The sequence below is a fragment of the Naegleria fowleri genome, assembly GCF_008403515.1.
Source record: "Naegleria fowleri strain ATCC 30894 chromosome Unknown tig72, whole genome shotgun sequence".
Classification (NCBI taxonomy): Eukaryota; Heterolobosea; class Eutetramitea; order Acrasida; family Naegleriidae; genus Naegleria; species Naegleria fowleri.
Window position 1 is genome coordinate 1 of NW_025408004.1, and position 16,170 is coordinate 16,170.

The following is a 16,170-nucleotide window of genomic DNA, read 5'->3' on the forward strand; positions in this document are numbered from 1 at the left end:
GATGCGGATCTTTATTCGACATTTTTGGTATTTGCGTCATCATTTCTTGTCATCTGCCAACACCAAAAATGCAACACCCTTCTCATCACTCAGCAACCTGTGTTCTTCTCATTTCCCTTCTTTCATTTTCCTTCTTCACTCTCTGTGTTGCTTCTCAAAACTCTTTCCATTCTTCCAAAATTTCCAAACTTTCAACAAGCAATCCTCTCCCGCTCCAACACTATTCCATTCTCGATTTATTATTTATTCAACAACAATATGAGCAAACAATATCCTCTCGTTACGAAGAAACGACAATTAATTTCTTTTCTCGAAATTTTATCGTTTATGGGTGGAATCATTTGTTGGTGTGGAAATTTCGGAACGGAGAATTTGGCTCAATTTCACATCCGTTCAACAATTGGACAAGAAGAGAATTGCAATTATTGGAGATGGTTTGAAAGTATAGTTTGATGCGAGATTGCAAATGTTCAATTTGGAATTACAAGCTTTGAATGCTTCGAAAATCATTCCACAAAGTGTCGCTTCAATGTCTTCTATTTATATCGATTGTATCATGGGAAATCCAATGGAAATGTTTGATGTGTTTGTGACTGATATAGAAACCATTCAAAATGTGTTGATAAATCTTCCTCGAAATGGAAAATTGGTCGAATGGAGTGAAATGGAATTTTTACAGGAATTCTCAATTCCCACTCGATATGCTGTCACTTCCATTCCTCCCAATCAATTTTCTTCGACATTAGAAATTGAAGAGAATGTTTACAGGAAGAGAGATTTTTCTTTTTTAAATTCCACTTCATTCATTCCTTTTTTCAATGACAACCTATTAACCTTAAATGCTCGATTTGGAAATTTGGGAAATATTTCACTCACAGAAAGAATATTCCTAAAAGATTTTCTATTCAAATCCGTCTCTTCCAATCTCACTTTTTATCCCTACATTTCCTCTCAAAATTATGGAATTTACAAGACGGACAATTTCTCTTCCTTACATCCCCTTAATGAAATGTTTTGCCTTAATTCCATGACCAATGAATTCATGACATGTTCTGATTCCTTGGATTTCCAGCTCGAGCAGTTTATGAAGCTTTGAATTATATTTCTCTTGTGATGGGTTTTCTTTTTGGCGGATTTTCAACAGTGTGGAAAACCATTTCGATGAAACGTCGACTGCTTGTTCCCTATTTGGTTCCATCCTTGGCCATACTGGTGTGTGCATTCTTCTCGGAAGGAATTAGAACTTATTGTCCAAGTATGCAATCATGTGTCATTTTGACCTTGTTGGGAATTCTTATTGGAATTTATGGATTTACTTTATTAAGGTTTTCTTATATGAGATATTTGTATCGATTGTTGGCAATGAATGAATCTTCGGAGAAACAAATCAAACTCCATCGAATGCTTTCGTCTGTTTTGTTTGGAATTATTGGTTCATTATGTTCTGGACTTTTATATGGACTGGTTTGGCTATTGATTGCCATTATTTACTTTTCCACAAATGGGTATAATCCAAAACCTCAATTAGGAATCAATATCATGTATGTGATTCAGGTTTTCATTCCATGTGTGTTAGAATATTAATTTTTCTTGTGGACATTTTTGCGAATTGGAAGAAAATTCGAGAGAAGGGAATTCTTCATATCTTTACTTTTGAAGATCCATTTCATTTGAGAGTTGACATCTTGACACTCTTTGGAATTTTATGTTGTTTGATATTAATTGTGATTTTTAATGTGGGTTTATTGGGATCGGCTGCGCATGTGAGTGACATTCTGATAGCCATCTTGAAAAAGTTCACCCCATATTCACATACATGTTGGGAGGTGGATTCACTGCCGTGATATTGGAATGGTTTCGACGGGCGCGCACTCGTTATGAGAAGAAATCCGAAAAAGACTCTGCAAAGGCCACTCAGTCAAGTAACGTTGAATCACTTCTTGAAGAATATTTGAAAGATGAAACCTTTCAAGAACTATTCACACAGTACTGCACGAAAGAATTTTCATTGGAGAATATTTTACTTTATAAGGAATTGCAAGAATTACAAAAAGAGTCAATCCCTCTCGAATGGAGAAATTTCAGAGGAGGATTTTCATCATATTCATGTGACATATTTTCAAAATTATTCAAAATATGAAGTGAACATGCCTTCAAAAGTCACTCGCGAATTGGAAACGTTATGGCCCACAATGAATCAAAAGAATTCCAACACTTCGAATTTGGAAATGACGGAAAAGAAGGAGTAGGTGACAGAAAAAATTCGCTTTTCCAAGTTTTACAACATCCTTCTCACTGATTTGCTCATGAATTTAAATGATACCTTTGAACGATTGAAGGACACGAGGGAATACAAGACGTGGAAGTTATCACGTGATTTGCAAAAACAGGGAGGAATTGCAAAGTGAGATTTGAATGACTGTTTTTCAAATATACCAACAAGAATGCATGTTTAAGGTGGTGTGCTTCAGAAACACTTCCGTCTTTCTAAAACTAAAACAAGTCTATAAGTGCTACCTAACTATGCTAGAATTATAATAATCCAAGTCTGATTTGGTCATTTTAGATAAACAATGCAGTGAACATGTCTGTGACATTTAAAAACGAACTTACCATGGTCATAGTCCAATGTAATTCTCATGTTCGAACTTGTTCAAATATAGGAAGGAGTAAAAAACAACAATTATCATATTGTAAATTCTTCCTTAATTCACACATGAGGATCGTCCATCATCATTTCATCCAAAGAGGATGAATCAGCTTCTGCTGGTGTGGTTTCTGTTTCTATACAATTACTCAAGTGACTACCACTATATTTTCCAAATGCACTCATAAATTGACCTCCATTCTCAGCAATTATTGCTTTTCTACTAAAATAATATTCTCTTTTTCGTTCGTTGAAACATGCAACATTATTTCTCAATAATTGAAATGCCTCTCCATTCACTCTACTTGTATTCCAATCTGAAGCCCAATGCATTTGATCAGTTAATAATTGATCAATGGCCATTAAAATTGTAGAAATTACAAAGCATGGCTTCCATTCATTCAACGCCAATAACGGCAAACACACCTCGCTAGTCATTGGATGTACATTTGGATGATAGAGGGTATGACATCTCACTCTCGGAGGTTGTAAAGGATAATTATTTGAAAATATAATTTCAAATTCATGATGATACAGTGCAGTACATGGTTGTGATCTTCCGAGCGGCGCTACACTCGAATGGTTGCTATTCGTGATGATGAAATTATTTTGCTCAATGCCACCATTTCCAATAGCCGAATCAAATACTCTATACAACAAGGTGTCATACACTTGATGAGAAAGTAATTCTTTTGCTGATGAAGAACCTGTCATGATGAAGAATTTTGTATCGGAACAACCATTCTTATGTTCCCGACAACAAAGAGTCAACCGCTTTTTCCATCCCTCATCAAGATTATCAAAATCAGCAGCCATTCTCTTTGAAATAAATCCACAATGAAAGAGAGATTGGCGATGATGATGATTTCCTCCTTCGCCCAGCAGTAATTCCTGTTCATTCCCGATGGAACATTTCTCAAAATATTCCACTTCAGAAATTCCGAAACTACTCTGTTGTGGTTGTGGTTCATCATCATCAATGAGGATCGCCTTCATCAAACTTGGTGGCTCCAACATGAGTTTCTCACGATAGAGTTCAAGTCTTTGGGTGAAAACATTTTATTTTTAGTTTGTCTAACTATCGCAGAAAACAAAAAACAATCGTTCGTTCAACATCGCAAGTGTGTGTTCCATGTTCGACAACACAAGATACTAGTAGAAAGGAGCCAGCATTTATTCATTGTTGAGGGTGGTTCCATGTGTGTGAACATACTGTAGAAATGCTTTCTTGTCAATATTCAGCAACAGTGACCAATAAATATCTGAGAACAATCAAAAGGAGGCTCACATTTTCAGTGCTGACATTGTTAGTTTCTTGTTTGTGAAAGAACTTTTTCAAAGATGGAAGGAAGAGTGCAATGTGTTTGGTGGGCAGGATCTGCATGATTATTCTTTTTGCTGTTGGGACTATCTTTGAGCTTAATTTCTGAGCTTGATCGAATGGTTGACTTCATATTCATGCTGCGTTCTAAGAGTTGTTGCTGTTGTTCGTGGATTAATTGTTGCTCGAGTAATTTCTTCTTTCGTCGAGCTCGTTTTCTCTCTTGGCTTGTTGCAATTCTTGACTCACGGATCGAAAAGGTGGCGTTGACGAAGTGAGTTCAGGTGAAGAGGGTGGAGGTGTGACAATGATGGGAAGGAAGTCACAACCGAAATTATCTGAGTTAACCTTCTTCATTGGTCGAATGGGAGACCCAGGTTCTGTATTCGTATTTGGAAGTGATTGAGATCGAAAGTTTCGTTGATTCTTTTCAGATTTGCCATAATCGTACAAGTCATCTGCACATGAATCTCCTTGTTGGGTTGAAACAACACCATTATTCTTCTTGACATAGTATTTAAGAAAGAGTGGTTGTGGGGTGAATTGGTACAAGAAGAAGAGGACGTCGATGTATCACTGTCATAATCTTGTGATGAAGAATTCTGAGGTCCATTCTTTTTCGTCGACGTTGAGGAATGTCAACACCACTCGACGATTGTGTGCTATTATTCACTGGATCCGTAACACCACCACTCACAGCTGCTTTCTTAGGACTGTTTCTATTGTGATCACTCGAAGAAAGGAATGAGGACGTTGAAACCGATGAGTGTAACATGGAGGCCGATTCAACCATTTGTTGTTTTTGTGGTTGAAAGTGATCATTCATACTCGCTTTCAATTCCCTTGTGAGTAATGACTTTTCATAGAGTGAGAGACCAATAGCAGAATGACTTCGTTTCGAGCCATTCAGAGAGATGGAATCCGTATTGAAGGTGGACTCCACGGATGATTTCAATGTGGACTCTGATTCTCGTTTACATAAAAGTGCTGGTTTCTGCGTGGATTTGGTGGTGCAAAAAGATCGTTGTTGAGGAAGAAAGGAAGATCTCTTATTGTTACGGTTCGGAAAGTAACAAGTGGTTGTGTTGTCGAGCCAAATTGGAATGGATTTGGGTGATCCCTCAGAAGCAACAGATCCTGATCGGTGGGTGTGGTGGTGTGGTGGTGCTGGTGATGAATCAGTAGTGGTGGTGCTGTTGGTGCTGGTGTTGGTGGTGCCAATGAAGAGAGCTCTCTGTAAGGCTCGTTCTGCTTCTTCACCCTCGAGAGCTCTCGAATGGAAGTTGCTGTTGTTGTTGTTGTAGTTATTCTCGAGATCAAGCTTTCCGTCGTCGTCGTGAGGAGTGGATCGAATGGCTACAGAATTGATGCCGCCCATGGAATGACCAATTAATTGGAATATACAAAGAAGGATGATGATGATGATCGACACAACGGCAATAAATAGAATGTGAGTAGTGAATGAATAATATACAAGAGTGAATGGAATGGATTTGAGAAGTGGTGGAAATCTGTCGTCCTTTGTAATTGTGCTACTCGTGCACTCGGAAGTATGAATGGCGTTGTTTCAACAAAATCTTTAAAGCACCTTAAAGAAAAACTCTTCTCAGTAATGACGATCACAGAATTCGTTGGAGGTGTTCTCAAAAACAACATGGAAGTAGATACAGTGCAGGATGAGGAGCGACTCATTACCGTTTCTGAACGATAGCACACACAGTAGTACGGCAGCAGCAGATGGGTGGCTAGCGAGAGAGAGAGAACCGCTTTTGGATTTTGTTTTTGAGATCTCTTTGGTGTTCTGGTGTGGTGTCTCTCAAAGTCTTGGTATGGAAAAAGAGATGATTTGGGGGCACCGATTGGAGCTTTACTCTCCTGATTTGTTGGTGCATTGTCGGCGCTCTGCAGGAGTTTAGAGGCCTACACGAGCAAGATGATTCGATCGCGGAAATTTAGTTGCATAAAAGGGTTTTAATTTTTTCTTCTTTTGGCATATGACAGAAAAGCCCTTTAAGGAAACGAAGTGGCAACAATCAACCACAGCTACAGCTCACTTACAACAATCAGTTCCTCATTAAACAATGATAATGTTCTGAAGTTCGTATTTGATGTAACGAGTCACACCAAGTGCAATCTCAGAGTAGACATAGCTTGGATAGAGCTTGTCAAACACCACAATGACATCATTGTTGCCTGTCTCCTCATTCTTTTCAACTCTACATTGAAACCTATTGAGCTGGCACCTAAAGTTTGTCGAACCAGATCATAGAATTTGATAATCGATTGAACTAAATTCTGATTGCTGATATCAACAACTTCCAGATTACTTGGAAGTATCAACTTTCTCGTGAAGGGATTAAAACTCATTTTAGAATCTTGAGCAGACTCGTTTTTCGTAGAGGTCATAGCAGTGGCTGGATTTAAGGAAGCTAAAAGGTTCAAAATTGAGCCAGCAGTAATATTAGTAATGTTGGTAATATTTGAAATACTAAGGGAAGATGATTTGGTAATAGCGGCTGCTGAATTTGCGATGGTTTTACCAATTTCCAGACCAACATGGACCAACAAGCTCGGTAACCAGAAGAATGGTAAATTCTTATCTCGGTACACAAGAACGCGTCCTTCAATAGCGGACTCTAAGGAGCTAGTCAGAGAGTACTTGGAAATAAATTGGCCATCATGCAAAATATTTGGGTCTATATCTTGAATATATGATAAATAGCCTTCATAAAATCGTATTATGTGACTGACTGGATCGAAATTCACCTGTTCTGACTTCCAGTCATTAACATAGTGGAAAGTAGCAGTAAAATTGTCAATGCTGGATTTGCTGAAAATATAACTATACACAGATGTGACATCATCAGCTCCTGCTTGCCACTCCTCACATCGTTTCTCGAGCTCTGCGTTCCACCACGGCTCCTTTGTAGTTGGTTTTGTGTTTCTATCCATGTCATAAACTTCATTTGAAGACTGATAATTCAAATATGCCTCCTTTCGCTTATGTGCTTTTCTATATTTTTTCATTGTTTGCATGGCGTGTGTTCTAACTTTAGAGAGAGTTTCAATTTTAGCAATTACTGATTTTGCATTTCTTATTTGATCTAATAGTTTGATTGTCTCTTCATATGGAATATCGCTTGTTTGTTTGTATTCGTAAAATACAAGATTCATGTCTGAGGGTGGTAATGGAGCAAATTCTGGTGCGACACCAAACATTGATATGGTACAACCTTGAAGAGATCTAATCTTTTGATTCATGAGTAAATCGCTATCACGATAGTGATAGTTGTAAAGTTCAAATAACGTTGAAAACTATCGTATGAAAATCGTGTAAAAATTTAAGGTCACACAAATTTCTAAAGCTCAGTAACATACCAATTTTTCATGAACGGTATTTGAAATTAAGTTTCTACAAATTGGATAAAACTCCTTTTCAATATCTACCAATAGTTGTTCCGAGTTTGGAACATCTGCAGTAAGAGCCACCGAGAAGACATCTCGTACGAAAAGTCCCACAACACTTTGTCACATAAAAACATGATAAAACTCTTTGTATCGTCAATCGCATGATAGAGCAGTGTGGCTTGATGCTTTCCAGAAACTGATTTTGAGTTCGATCCGATATAGTAACTTCCACAGAATATGCTGACAAAGAATGCAATAAAATTGGATATAAACTTGAAACTGGGATCTAAAGCAGAGGCAGAAATATCAGAAAAGGTTCCTGTCAATAACTGCGTAAGAATAGATGTAAAAGCTTTCCTTAATCTGTCGAACTGTGCAGACACGGAAGATATTCCCATTAGCTCATATCTGGTAGAACTTTTGCTGACTAGTTTCTTTGAAAGAGCGTACCGCTCTTTTTCCAATCATCCCTAAAAGCACCAAATATTGAGTCCACTTCAAATCAGATGCAGGTTTTACACATTCTGGGTCGTACATACTCATAGCTAATTCATCCATGTGCCCCATATTCTCGTATAACTTCATTGATTCTTGAATTTGGAATTGGAGCATATGAAGGTTTGTTAATTGAACATTTTTACAGGTTCCCTTGTAGTAGGTGCAGCCTTCAACTTTGTTGTCTCCATACCAAAACCTTCAATAATGTCTCCATTAGGTAAATAAAGTTTTCCTTTACCCTTTCTTTGTCCTTTCTTGTACATTCCTTGGAAGTACGTGCCATCTCTATAATGATAAGTTCCAAAATAATGATACATGTCATGTTTCCATCCTCCACAATATCTTTCTGCAATATTTGGATAAATTTCAACTCCAAATCCATATTTTTGATTGTGTTTAAATGAGCCAAAGTACTTGGTGTTGGTCTTGCTACAATATAGCTCTCCCTCTTGGGTTCTCTCAAAATCTAATGAATTCCATTAAAATTTTAGTTGTTACATTATTATTAATTATTATTTGTTGTATGTAGATGAGTACGTACCATCAAGAGTATACATTATTTTTCCAACACTTTTGGTTTCAATTTTACATATCCCCAATATTCCATTTCCTCTCCATCATATGAAATTTTCCAAGGTAATTCGCTTGAAGGTACATCATTATTCCATTGACCGATTGCGATGGTTGGTGGTTTCTTTGGAATTGGGGATGGAAAATAATTTTCCAAATCCATGTTTTTTCCTTTGTCAAAATCTCCTTCATAGATGGTCTTATTAGGAAACAATAATTCGCCCCTACCATGCATTTCGTTTGTGCTTGGCAAAACAGTTCCTTGATAATGATATTCTTTTCCTTCTTCATCTGTATATTTGAACGATTTGTAGATTGGAGTTTCATTTTGTGGAACTGCAAATTTGTTTGGAGTTTTAACAATATTCTGAAGATTCGCTGTTGTTGCTGTTTTTGTGATTGTAGGCGAAGCTTTTCCGACTGTTGATGTATCTTGTTGATGTGAAGAATCTACGCTCTTTGTTCGTTTATGTTTTAGAGGTACTGGTGTTTGGAGAGATGGAGTTACAGATCCACTAGTGTTTGTTAATAAAGGTGACGAGGTAGATACCTCTTCATTTTGAAGGTATGCAGAGCCATGAATTTTTGGGAAATGGCCGTTGTTTTTAGAAACTCCGGTAGAACTGTTATCCAAAGATGCTCTTGGAACTGGCTCAATATCAATTTTAGATGATGAACTTGTTTGTGTCTCATCCAAGCTCAATCTTCGTTCTCCACTCTCAACCATCATAAAACTTGAGGTATTTGGAGAAGCCAAGTGATCATCCATGAATTGATCTAACATGGAGGCCAAACTTCGGGCACTCATGGGAGTGCTTACAGAGGCCAGTGCATCCTTGGATGAATGTCTGGAACCTATTGTTAATCCCGAAAGAGAGTTTGTTGATAGAGTTTGTTGTGCTGATGAATTTTGCTCGGAAGTGTCTGTTCGATCTACTTTGAGCACTGGAGTGTTGATACCGTTGTCGTCTTGTGATTGTTGTTGTTCATTATTACTGCCATTCTTGGAGGCTCCTCCATTGAATGTACCTCTTGGCGTCATTGCTTCCTCATCATCGCTATCACTCTCGGCTGCCACAAAAGCCTCTAACAAATCGGGACTACCTGGAGCAATACCAACCAGTTCTGGTAATTTCAAATTACCACTACCCGTGTTAGTTGTTGGATTGTTGGTGAGGCTTTCATTGTTGTTCATCCCATTAACTTCATCGTCTGCTGCAGAAAGGGTTTCTAATAAATTACCATTACTATCCAACAAACTTGACAATGATGAATTTCTATGATGATGAGCAGAAAGGTGAAGCATAGAAGCTCCTCTTTCCGTGAGCAAAATATGAGCAGCAGTCGGTGATTCCTTCTGTTGTTGAGATGAAGTGAGTGCAAGAGAAATCCTTCGTTGAAGATCACTGGGTGTTGTGGCAGTCGTCGGAGTGCTTGCATAGGACTTGGCAGTGCTAGTAGAAATGGTGGGTGGGAGTTGATGAAGTTGTTGTTGTTGTGAGGGAAAATTTGTTGTTGTTCTAGGTGAAAAAGGAGACGAAGTTTTGTTGTTATTATTATTATTATTAATTATGTTGTTGAATGGTTTTACATTATTGTTGGTGCTGTTTGTTGGAGATTCTGTATTCGGCATGCTTGTGGGAGACGATGAAGCACCAGGAGGAAAATCATCATTCAGTTCTTTCATCGCAAAGTGTTCGAGATCTTTCTTGTTATCGGCTACACTGCCGAAAAATTTCTTGAGCATATATTTGGTGATGATGCTGATATAGAATTGTATTCTCCTTCAATAGGAGAGGATGATGATGTGCAATTTAAAAATTCAGTTGAAATTCTGATGAAGAGGAGATGAGCTAGTAGATGAATTTCAATTTCTGAATCCGACGAAGAGTGACGAGAACGACTATTGGGAGAACTTTTTTTGGTTTTAAAACACCGACTTTGTTTCGATACGAGGAAAAGAGCCTTTACTTGAAAAGAGTAGGATGTTTCACATAGCGTCTATTTCCTTTCTTCTTTTAATGGGAGCTTTGTGTTGCTTTTGACTATTGCTTGTTGGGTGGGGTGACTCCACTCGATCCTCAGCTTGCTCATTCTTATCTTTTGAGATTCCAACCTCAAAGGACTCTTCTTTTTGGTCGCTCCTGTCAACATCAAATGAGTCTCCTGTTCTGCGGGAAATTATCTCAGGAACGTTTTCTTTTGACAATACCTCTATTGAATCTTCTTCGTTTTGCTCATCCTCCTTATTGGCAATCATTAATGGAGGTGGTGATACGGGCATTTCCAAATGTTTCTCTTCTGTTGGTATAAACGACGTCTCATTATCAGTTGTGGGCTCCTCTTTTGAATTTTGGTCAAGGTTTTCTGAAAAACAATCAATATTGTACGGTACCAACTCTAAGGTTGATTGTAAATCAAAGGTATCTGTATGATTTTCCACTGTGGTCTGGTCGCACATGGCATTCTTCAACAACAAGTCAGTCTTTTCACTCTCTTGAAGTGCACTTTGATCGGAGGTTGTTTCCTTGTGAACTTCTTTTTCGATCATTGGGTCAAGATGGTGTGGACTTGCATTGCTCACATCTTGTAAATCCTCACTACAAGACTCACCTAAAATTATCTCTTCTGTCGTCTGGGTGCCCATTTCTGGTGCATTCATCGATTTCTCTTCCCTCACGGAGGAAAGAGGAGCTTGCACTTCGGAATCCAATATATCCTCAATTTCAAAGAGATGAATCAGTTGCCACATTCCACGAGAAATGTACTGATTACTAAGATTATCGTTACATATAAGCACAGCTCTCACTCTGTTAATACTTTCACTAAAGGGCCATCGTTCCTGGTTGTTTTTCTTTCAAATACACATTCTGCTGTTTGTCCGTGGACTGTCCCAAAATGCAATATGGACCGCTCAATATCGTTATCACAAGAAACAAATTGAGAAGGTGGGAAATCTTGGCGTTTCATCGAGAACAAGCGTTTCATTTTCATGTTATTGTATTCATCTTTCTCAAACGCGTTTTCAATGAATTTCAACTGCTCGTTTGTATTGGTAGGAAACGAAGAAAGAGTTTCAACAAAACCCTTAACCAAAAAGGAGTCGTGAGAAACAACAGAAAAATACGATGTTCTGAATTCGTAATCAATGGAAAGTGCTATGTTTAAGCGAAACGGTTCAACACACTCCTGGTTATCGAGTTTCATGCAGGAATCATCTGGAATTTCTTTCAAAAAGTGTTTTTAGAATACTTAAATCGGCTGTAACACCCAAATAAAGATAGAAACCTTTTCTTAATAGCTCTTCATAATTGCAACATTCATTTTCTTGAATTTCTTCCTCAATGGTTTTGCTCAGTACGTCATTCACTCCTCCCCTATAATTTCCCCGTTTTTAGAGTCTCTTGGGAGGGCTGTGAATGCTTATATAGAGATTCCTCACGAACACCCTTATGTGACTTGAAAAATTTGGAAATGGGCTTGAAATGCAAACCCTGTGATTTCAATAGCAGCTTTTCTGCTAATTCTTTTCTCTTTTCATTGTTGTGTACAAAGCCATGTTCCAAGGGGTCTAAGACATGACTGGAAACAACTCCTTGACTTTCTCCCATGTCAAAGCTGACCACGTAATCTGCAGGACATGACTTGGATTTCGGTCTGTTTCGAGGATTGGTGAGCAAGGACGGTGCCCATAATGGTCTTTTTGCTTTTGATCCGATTGCATCCCAAGATTCCATTTGACACACTGCGTATTTGTTCCTTTTGGAGAATGATCAACGATCAATCGTTCAACCTCTTGAACCTTATCTTGTTCCATTGAAATACTCAATGACCTCAACTTGTCCAATCGTTGAGATGAAGAAAGACCATCCGACGAAGAAAAAGATTCTGCTGGAGAGTCCATTACGTTGAATGTAAATTTTCTGGTCTTGTTTTTTCTTACTTTCGCTGCTGGTGGAGGAGGAGAAGGAGGTGGAGTTCCGTTTCCAACAAAATTAGATGCAACCACTCTTCTCAGCAACATGTCCCCTTCCTCTTGATGTTCCTGATGAATGGAAAGAGAAGAACACGAGGAGGATGGCGTTGCCGATGAGGAGGGTGGAAGAGTAATTGCTTTGGATGGGGTGGTGAGCATTTTTTATTAAGGCACATCCACAATAACAGGATCACCGGAGGCGATGCAAGCACTTAAGAACACACGCGAATGTTACTCACATTAGAGAGTCAAGATTAGACCTCTTCTTCATCAGTCATCTTTTGATAGTGGATCGGTGTCATTTCAATCTTGTTGCGAGAGTCCTCTTGTTGTTGCTGGTTGTGCGTTTCCAATACTTGGACACGTTTCGAAGTGCAATGAACAAGAGCAACAACCACCAACAACAGAGCTATTCCAATCACGACAATTCCGAGAAGGACCAGAAAGGCAATGGTACCTCCTCTCAGAGCAAATTGAGAAATGGTTATGGTGAGACCAAATTCCACCAGAGAAGAAGTGGCAGAAGATGTCGGTGATTCGTTGGCCACCAAAACGAACACTGTGGTCAGAGCGGTGCTGGCATCATTCACATTGGGAGCACTCAGTCGGAAGGCAGAATGCTTGTGGTGCAAACGGCTCTCAAACGCTCGATGAGGGATCGGAGGTTGATTTCCGTTTCCGATCCATAACGAGCAATTTCTGTTGTTATTGGATTTGAGTACAATATCGAGAGAAACGGTAATTTGGCTCGTGCTTGAGTTCATATGAATGATGTACAGAGTTGATTCATTTCCGCTTAGAAAGGAAGAGTACATATACTCGTGATTGAGAGTAAAATTATAGGCATGAATCATGATTTGGTCTTTACGTTCCATCAGTAGCGAAGAAATAGTTCTTGAATTGGCGGAAGCCCCAGGAAGGACAATTTCATGAAGAGGAGGAACCAGTTCCCCTATGCTCCCCTCAACCATTAGAAAACCAAAAATCATCACAACGACCACAATTGAGAACACAGCAACATTCTTGGTTCTTGGTTGTTTTATCGCCCGTGTGTCGATGGGTATTAAGGAAAGCATTTTTTCATCTCCATTTTTCAAAAAAAATCAAATGTACCAACCTAATTCTGAAATACCCCTGTACTGCATGCAGTACTCGTGTTAAGGATCGCCCTCTCATTCATGTCAATTTGATTGCACAACAAAGTCATAGGGTTGTTTACAATTTAGTAAGATCAAAAGGTTTTCCAAAGAGGAAGAGTGTGTGGCTTTTAGTTATTCAGAGACCATGTTCGTCGTAGGTGAGGTGTAGGCTGTGGTGGTGGTGGTGGTTGAAGGTTGGGACTGATGCTTTCGAGTTTTGGTTCCTGCAGACATGGCTCTTCGTTTTTGCTGCAATGGCATTCCTCCAAACATACCCTTTCCATACGTAGGAAGCACTGTGAGAGGTCGTGCGCTCGGAGTGGATTGATTGGTAATACTGCTCGCATTGGATTGAGTCATGACTTTCTTGAATTGTTGAAGTTGTTGTTGAATGATGGTGGATGTTTGGTTCTGCGCATTGTTGTTATTATTTGCAGCTCTAGCTCGAACGGCTCCTGTGGAAGGCCTCTTCTTTGGTGCATTCTCAATGAGAAACATGGCAGCAGGAGTGTCTCCCTCAGATATTGGCCTCAATAGAGTGGAGGGAGAGGCCGTCTTTCTTCCAGAGCTTGGAGGTGAGGGAGTGGTATGAACCACAGCATTGTTACCGTCCAAATTGACGATGGGTGGATTTTCAAGTTCAGAATCCACATTCGGCTCAGTGAAAGAGGTCTTTGTTTCGAGCATGATTTTGAGAGAGGCGTTTTCTTTTTGAACTTGTTGCAATTCATTCATGAGTTGCCAATATTTCGCTTGCCAGGAGGATTCTTCATAATTTTCTTTCATGCTTTCGAGCTGTTCCATGAGTTTGGATTTCATGGCTTGTTCTTTTGCTAATTTCTTTTCAGAGTTTCAATGGTCTTTTGATTCTTGAAATCGATGGCATTGGTTTTTTCTTTCATACGCTCCTTCAACTTTTCATAATGTCCTGCTTCTCTCTTCTTTTCTTCAAGCTCGAGTAAAAGTTTATCCACATTGGTGTGACTCCATCTTTCATACTTTTCAACCTTCTCCTCTAACTCTTCCAGTAATTGTGCATTTTTAACTTTCCAATTCACTAATTTTTGTTTGTTCTTGATTTGAAGTTGAAGATCTTTTCGTAATTGCTCAACTTCCATCTCTGCGTTACTGAGCTGTTGTTGTGTTTTCAATAATTCTTGTCTCAATTGATTTTCTCTGAGCCCAACTTCATATTTACTGGCATAGAAATCCTTGAGAGCTTCATCCCTCTTTTCTCTGCCTCCAATATTAACTTTTCATATTTTGATTGAAGAGTGATGAGTCGAATTTTGTAGAGAGACTGCAACTGTGTATGCTGTACTTTAAGATCTTCATTCTCTCGTCTCAACTTGTTCAATTCGCTATCTTCCATGGCTACTTCGAGCGCCTTCTTTTGAATGAGGCATCTCCAATATCTTTCTGCGTGGCAATTTCGAAAATGTGTTCTCACGTACTTCATAAAACCGTTGATCAAGATTTTGAAGAAAATCTTTTTGAATTTTGCAACTTTGCCATTTGTTGAAACGAGCTCCTTGTACAAGTTTCTAACAAGGTCCTCATATTCATGAATTAATTCATTTCGAACTTGCGATTTTACCTCCTTTAGCTGATGTTCGAGTTCCTTATTTTCCACAGTATATTATTCACGAGAAACACCAAATCATAATTTTTGTCATCCACTTCCGCGTCAATTCTGCGCTTCAATGATTTTCTGTCTACATCTCTCTTGTAGAGTAAAAATTTGACTTTTTGCTCTGATGTGAATAGACTTCGTTTCAAGTGGTCAATCACCTCATATGATTTATACTCTAAAAATCTAATGTACTCAGTCTTCCACTCTTGAATTTTCTGTCCAACTTCCTCCAACGCTTTCTCTAGGTCCTTTTCATTGATCGTTATTTGAGCTTCTCCATTCTTGGAGCTAGTTTTTCCAGCATTTGTCAAAATCCTATTCAAAAATGAATGAAATATCTGTACTTTCGAATCTTCGAATGAATCTTTCTCAGTATGCAATGGTGGCTGTTCCATTTCATGAAGCTCTTTCTTGAGAATTGCATATGTTTCTTTCATATCTTGTATAGACTTGGAAATGAGAAGTTTAGAGATTTCTTGAAACAATATAGACACTTGCTTGTCTCTAAGATCTTTTTCTTTTTTCTTCTTTGCCTTTTGTTGAATAGCCATATCATAGATGTCATTTGTTGATTTTTGCTCTAAGGTTGAAATGAGTCCTTTCAGCTGTTTCTCATAAATTCTTTTGGCTTTTTTTGAAAATAATGTGATTGTACAAGTCTTCCATTTTTGCCTCATCTTGCAACATTAATTTTGATCCATTGCAGCTAAGGTCTAAAAAATAGTCCCTCAGCTTGTACATCAACACAGATGTCTTCAAGAAATCAAATTGCATCTTGACAGCTTGCTCAGGCATGCTGTTAGGATAAACTTTTTCTTCAGTCAACAACTCTTCCATGTACAAAGTGACATTTGCATCTTCAGCAGAAAAGTAATTTCTCTCAGAATCATGCAACTCTAATAGTAGATTGTTTAAGCATTTGAGAGGTAATATATTTTGGTTACTCGCATCGAGTCCCGTATATTTTTCTCTTTTTTC

The 16,170-nt window shown here is 38.5% G+C and overlaps 12 protein-coding genes across 12 annotated transcripts in view; 2 read left to right on the forward strand and 10 right to left on the reverse strand.

The window, feature by feature from the left end:
* Positions 1–466: 466 nt before the first annotated feature.
* Positions 467–1,096, forward strand: FDP41_009581 (uncharacterized protein; the record flags this gene model as incomplete). Its single annotated transcript, XM_044713555.1, has 1 exon — positions 467–1,096. One exon carries the CDS (start codon positions 467–469, stop codon positions 1,094–1,096), a length of 630 nt encoding a protein of 209 aa, XP_044556601.1.
* A 65-nt stretch (positions 1,097–1,161) lies between these two features.
* Positions 1,162–1,584, forward strand: FDP41_009582 (uncharacterized protein; the record flags this gene model as incomplete). The annotated part of the gene is made up of 1 exon (XM_044713556.1): positions 1,162–1,584. One exon carries the CDS (start codon positions 1,162–1,164, stop codon positions 1,582–1,584), a length of 423 nt encoding a protein of 140 aa, XP_044556602.1.
* A 1,126-nt stretch (positions 1,585–2,710) lies between these two features.
* Positions 2,711–3,664, reverse strand: FDP41_009583 (uncharacterized protein; the record flags this gene model as incomplete). Its single annotated transcript, XM_044713557.1, has 1 exon — positions 2,711–3,664. One exon carries the CDS (start codon positions 3,662–3,664, stop codon positions 2,711–2,713), a length of 954 nt encoding a protein of 317 aa, XP_044556603.1.
* Positions 3,665–4,142: 478 nt separating this feature from the next.
* FDP41_009584 (uncharacterized protein) lies at positions 4,143–5,346 on the reverse strand (the record flags this gene model as incomplete). The annotated part of the gene is made up of 2 exons (XM_044713558.1): positions 4,143–4,472; positions 4,666–5,346. 2 exons carry the CDS (start codon positions 5,344–5,346, stop codon positions 4,143–4,145), a joined length of 1,011 nt encoding a protein of 336 aa, XP_044556604.1.
* Positions 5,347–6,086: 740 nt separating this feature from the next.
* Positions 6,087–8,418, reverse strand: FDP41_009585 (uncharacterized protein; the record flags this gene model as incomplete). The annotated part of the gene is made up of 5 exons (XM_044713559.1): positions 6,087–7,283; positions 7,347–7,441; positions 7,916–7,955; positions 8,065–8,340; positions 8,416–8,418. 5 exons carry the CDS (start codon positions 8,416–8,418, stop codon positions 6,087–6,089), a joined length of 1,611 nt encoding a protein of 536 aa, XP_044556605.1.
* A 12-nt stretch (positions 8,419–8,430) lies between these two features.
* FDP41_009586 (uncharacterized protein) lies at positions 8,431–10,191 on the reverse strand (the record flags this gene model as incomplete). Its single annotated transcript, XM_044713560.1, has 1 exon — positions 8,431–10,191. The coding sequence occupies one exon, from the start codon at positions 10,189–10,191 to the stop codon at positions 8,431–8,433; it is 1,761 nt and encodes a 586-aa protein (XP_044556606.1).
* A 243-nt stretch (positions 10,192–10,434) lies between these two features.
* FDP41_009587 (uncharacterized protein) lies at positions 10,435–11,196 on the reverse strand (the record flags this gene model as incomplete). The annotated part of the gene is made up of 1 exon (XM_044713561.1): positions 10,435–11,196. The coding sequence occupies one exon, from the start codon at positions 11,194–11,196 to the stop codon at positions 10,435–10,437; it is 762 nt and encodes a 253-aa protein (XP_044556607.1).
* An 819-nt stretch (positions 11,197–12,015) lies between these two features.
* On the reverse strand, positions 12,016–12,579 carry FDP41_009588 (uncharacterized protein; the record flags this gene model as incomplete). The annotated part of the gene is made up of 1 exon (XM_044713562.1): positions 12,016–12,579. The coding sequence occupies one exon, from the start codon at positions 12,577–12,579 to the stop codon at positions 12,016–12,018; it is 564 nt and encodes a 187-aa protein (XP_044556608.1).
* A 95-nt stretch (positions 12,580–12,674) lies between these two features.
* On the reverse strand, positions 12,675–13,391 carry FDP41_009589 (uncharacterized protein; the record flags this gene model as incomplete). Its single annotated transcript, XM_044713563.1, has 1 exon — positions 12,675–13,391. One exon carries the CDS (start codon positions 13,389–13,391, stop codon positions 12,675–12,677), a length of 717 nt encoding a protein of 238 aa, XP_044556609.1.
* A 300-nt stretch (positions 13,392–13,691) lies between these two features.
* Positions 13,692–14,378, reverse strand: FDP41_009590 (uncharacterized protein; the record flags this gene model as incomplete). The annotated part of the gene is made up of 1 exon (XM_044713565.1): positions 13,692–14,378. The coding sequence occupies one exon, from the start codon at positions 14,376–14,378 to the stop codon at positions 13,692–13,694; it is 687 nt and encodes a 228-aa protein (XP_044556610.1).
* A 14-nt stretch (positions 14,379–14,392) lies between these two features.
* Positions 14,393–15,743, reverse strand: FDP41_009591 (uncharacterized protein; the record flags this gene model as incomplete). The annotated part of the gene is made up of 2 exons (XM_044713566.1): positions 14,393–14,795; positions 15,193–15,743. 2 exons carry the CDS (start codon positions 15,741–15,743, stop codon positions 14,393–14,395), a joined length of 954 nt encoding a protein of 317 aa, XP_044556611.1.
* Positions 15,744–15,804: 61 nt separating this feature from the next.
* FDP41_009592 (uncharacterized protein) overlaps positions 15,805–16,170 on the reverse strand; it is a gene marked incomplete at both ends in the record, with an annotated part of 5,941 nt that continues 5,575 nt past the window's right edge. The window contains one exon of the mRNA XM_044713567.1: positions 15,805–16,088. Within this exon, the coding sequence (XP_044556612.1) occupies positions 15,805–16,088 (284 nt within the window). The remainder of the gene's footprint in view (positions 16,089–16,170) is intronic.